We start from the raw sequence: 3007 nt of genomic DNA, 5'->3' as shown, positions 1-3007 counted from the left end.
GTCAGCGCGGGGCGGTGGGGCGCGGGCGCTGCCATTGGCCCGCCTGTCATGTGGTCGCGCGGAGGCATCCGCAATTACACGGGAATGTTTTCCTAGAGATGTCAGCCTACAAAGGACACAATCTCTCTTCCTCAAATTCCGCCCCAAAATGTCCTTTCCCAACAGCTCTCCTGCCGCTAATACTTTTTTAGTAGATTCTCTCATCAGTGCGTGCAGGAGTGACAGTTTCTACTCCAACAGCGCCAGCATGTATATGCCACCTAGCACAGACATTGGGACGTATGGGATGCAAACCTGTGGACTCCTTCCGTCTCTGGCTAAAAGAGAAGTTAATCACCAAAATATGGGTATGAATGTACATCCTTATATACCTCAAGTAGACACTTGGACAGACCCGAACAGATCTTGTCGAATAGAGCAACCTGTTACACAGCAGGTCCCCACTTGTTCCTTCACTACAAATATTAAAGAAGAAAGCAATTGCTGCATGTATTCCGATAAGAGATCCAAACTCATTTCTGCAGACGTCCCTTCCTACCAGAGGCTGGTGTCTGAATCATGCCCCATTGAGAATCCCGAGGTTCCCGTCCCAGGATATTTTAGACTGAGCCAGACCTACGCCACTGGGAAAACCCAAGAGTACAATAATAGCCCTGAAACGAGTTCAACTGTAATGTTACAGTTAAACCCTCGCGGCAGCTCCAAACCGCAGATATCTGCTCAACTTCAGCTGGAAAAGAAAATGAATGAAAACCCGAACAACCAAGACAGCACCGCTAAAGTCTCTCAAGTGGAAAGTCCCGAGCCCAAGTCCACGTTGCAAGAGGAGCGGAGCTGCCTGCCCGAAGGCTCCGTGTCCAGCCCAGAAGTCCAGGAGAAGGAGAGTAAAGGTCTGTATTACCGAGTTTAAGCCGTGCCGTGGTGTAACTCCAACACGCCAGCACCATAAAGCACGCTCGAATATACTAACGAGCATCACAGCCATCACATTTAATGCTAAGGAGTATCGGGCTGCAGGTGCTGTCTCTCTGAAGATTTTGGCAGGCAAAAATGCTACACAAAAGGGTCCAAAGATTTTCCGTAGAGATCTGCCTCTCCCGTGCACGCAGACCGCCTCTGTGATGCGGGGAATATAGCCGTGTGCTCCCTAATGCGCTGCAGCAGCCAAAAGCAGCCCCATACCTCTAAAAAAGCAGGTCTGGAGGTTGTAAAATACGACCAGCTCAACTTTTCTCTTGTAATATTTCGCCCTTCTTTTTGTTTTGGTTTTTTTTTGCTTGTTTGTTTCACTGAGCCTTGCTGCGGTTTGATTGCATTTAAAGTTAATTACGATGCTTTTAAGATAGGTGAGGAATAGGTGTTACCAGGCTTGGTAAAGTTGGAAACAAATGCACAATGAAAACAGCAACCCGCTATCTGCCTGGTCCAAAGGCTGAATATTTCAATGTGGTGCTTTAGATAACCTTGGGTTGGTCTTCAAAAGTGCACCAGTATTTTGAAATGCTTTTGAAAGGTGGTGGTAATATGATTTTATTTTCTCTTTTAAAGTGCACTAAAGCCTTTCTTTCGAACGGCAAAGAATCACAAAACGGGAAATTTTCTCCTGTCAAAAATGTACTTTGCAACCTCTAGGTCGATTTTTACTCTCTGTGTGCATTGAGAATCACTTTATATTAATTATATTTAGTAGCCCAGATCTAGGTTTATGTGGGCAGATTTCTTTCTGGTGGGGAAAAAAATCTATAAGGAAAACTGAAAAAAAATCCGAGACAGAGGGTGGTAATTTCTTGTATATCATTTTGGCTGGGAAAATGTCTGTATTTGTCCATAGGTGTGCTTGTGTGATTCAGCTAATGTCTGGGGGGGATGCTGCTTCAAAATACTGTACTTGACTATTTTGTAATTGGAATATTTTCGTGGCAAGTGTCGTGGGAGCCCGGGGCGGCCATGACGAGGCTAGATCCGTTAAAATGTGGCCATGGCGAGGCTAAGCCCGTTAAGATGTGTCCATGGGGCGGATGGCAGGTTAAACATTGTTGAAATGCTAAACGCCGGCCGAAAACTTGAGAGACCCTTACTGGCAGGGGCAGGAGAGCGGGGCGGCCGCAGGGCAGGGTGCTGTGCGTGGGGACGGGCGAGCCTAGCCCGCAGCAGGTCCCCTCCCTGTGCCCACACCTCACCCGAGCAGTGTTTAATGCCCACATCCACCATATCTGCCAGACACTGCAGAGGAGGGGTCATGGCCAAGGGTATACTCTAACAGTCTGAGGTATTTTTGATTTTTTTTTTCTTCTTCTTCTTTGATTTTGATAGAGGAAATCAAGTCTGATACTCCAACAAGCAATTGGCTAACTGCAAAGAGTGGCAGAAAGAAGAGGTGTCCTTATACTAAACACCAAACACTGGAATTAGAGAAAGAGTTCTTATTCAATATGTATCTCACTCGAGAGCGCCGTCTAGAGATCAGTAAGAGCGTAAACCTCACTGACAGGCAGGTCAAGATTTGGTTTCAAAACCGCAGAATGAAGCTCAAGAAGATGAGCAGGGAGAACCGAATCCGGGAACTGACCGCTAATCTGACCTTCTCTTAAACCCTAACCCCGGGGGGGCACCAGTGAGGAATGGGCACAGCACCGCCACTTGCTAAAGGCAGGAGAGACTCTGGCAAAACCCGGCATTTTCCAGTTTTGTTTTGTTTTGTTTTTGTTTTCTGATAGAATGTGACTCTTCGTCCTTCTTTTAGCGCTGCAAGTGAATATGTATTACTATGATGAGTATATATAAAACCTAGCACGTGTAATTTATTTTTGTTCTCATCGTAATGCAGGGTAACTATTATTGAATATTATCATTTGGTCTTAACTTATTGGAACTGTCGAACATCCAAGCAATGTGACTTTTTCATGTTTTTACTAACAAAATGGTATTTATGTGGGGCTGTTACACGGGCCATAACATTTTGAATACATTCAATACTTTCAGAAAAAGAGTGAGGGGAAACTGGGGG

General features: G+C 45.6%; 1 protein-coding gene across 1 annotated transcript; it reads left to right on the top strand.

Moving 5' to 3' along the window:
• The first annotated feature begins 148 nt into the window (after positions 1-148).
• Positions 149-2737, top strand: HOXD10 (homeobox D10). Its single transcript, XM_009069839.1, has 2 exons — positions 149-890; positions 2314-2737. Exons 1-2 carry the CDS (start codon positions 149-151, stop codon positions 2589-2591), a joined length of 1020 nt encoding a protein of 339 aa, XP_009068087.1. The 3' UTR covers positions 2592-2737.
• Positions 2738-3007: the final 270 nt, after the last annotated feature.

The sequence above is a fragment of the Acanthisitta chloris genome, unplaced genomic scaffold (assembly GCF_000695815.1).
Source record: "Acanthisitta chloris isolate BGI_N310 unplaced genomic scaffold, ASM69581v1 Scaffold38582, whole genome shotgun sequence".
In the NCBI taxonomy this organism is placed as follows: Eukaryota; Metazoa; Chordata; class Aves; order Passeriformes; family Acanthisittidae; genus Acanthisitta; species Acanthisitta chloris.
This window is presented reverse-complemented; position numbering and strand designations above follow the sequence as displayed.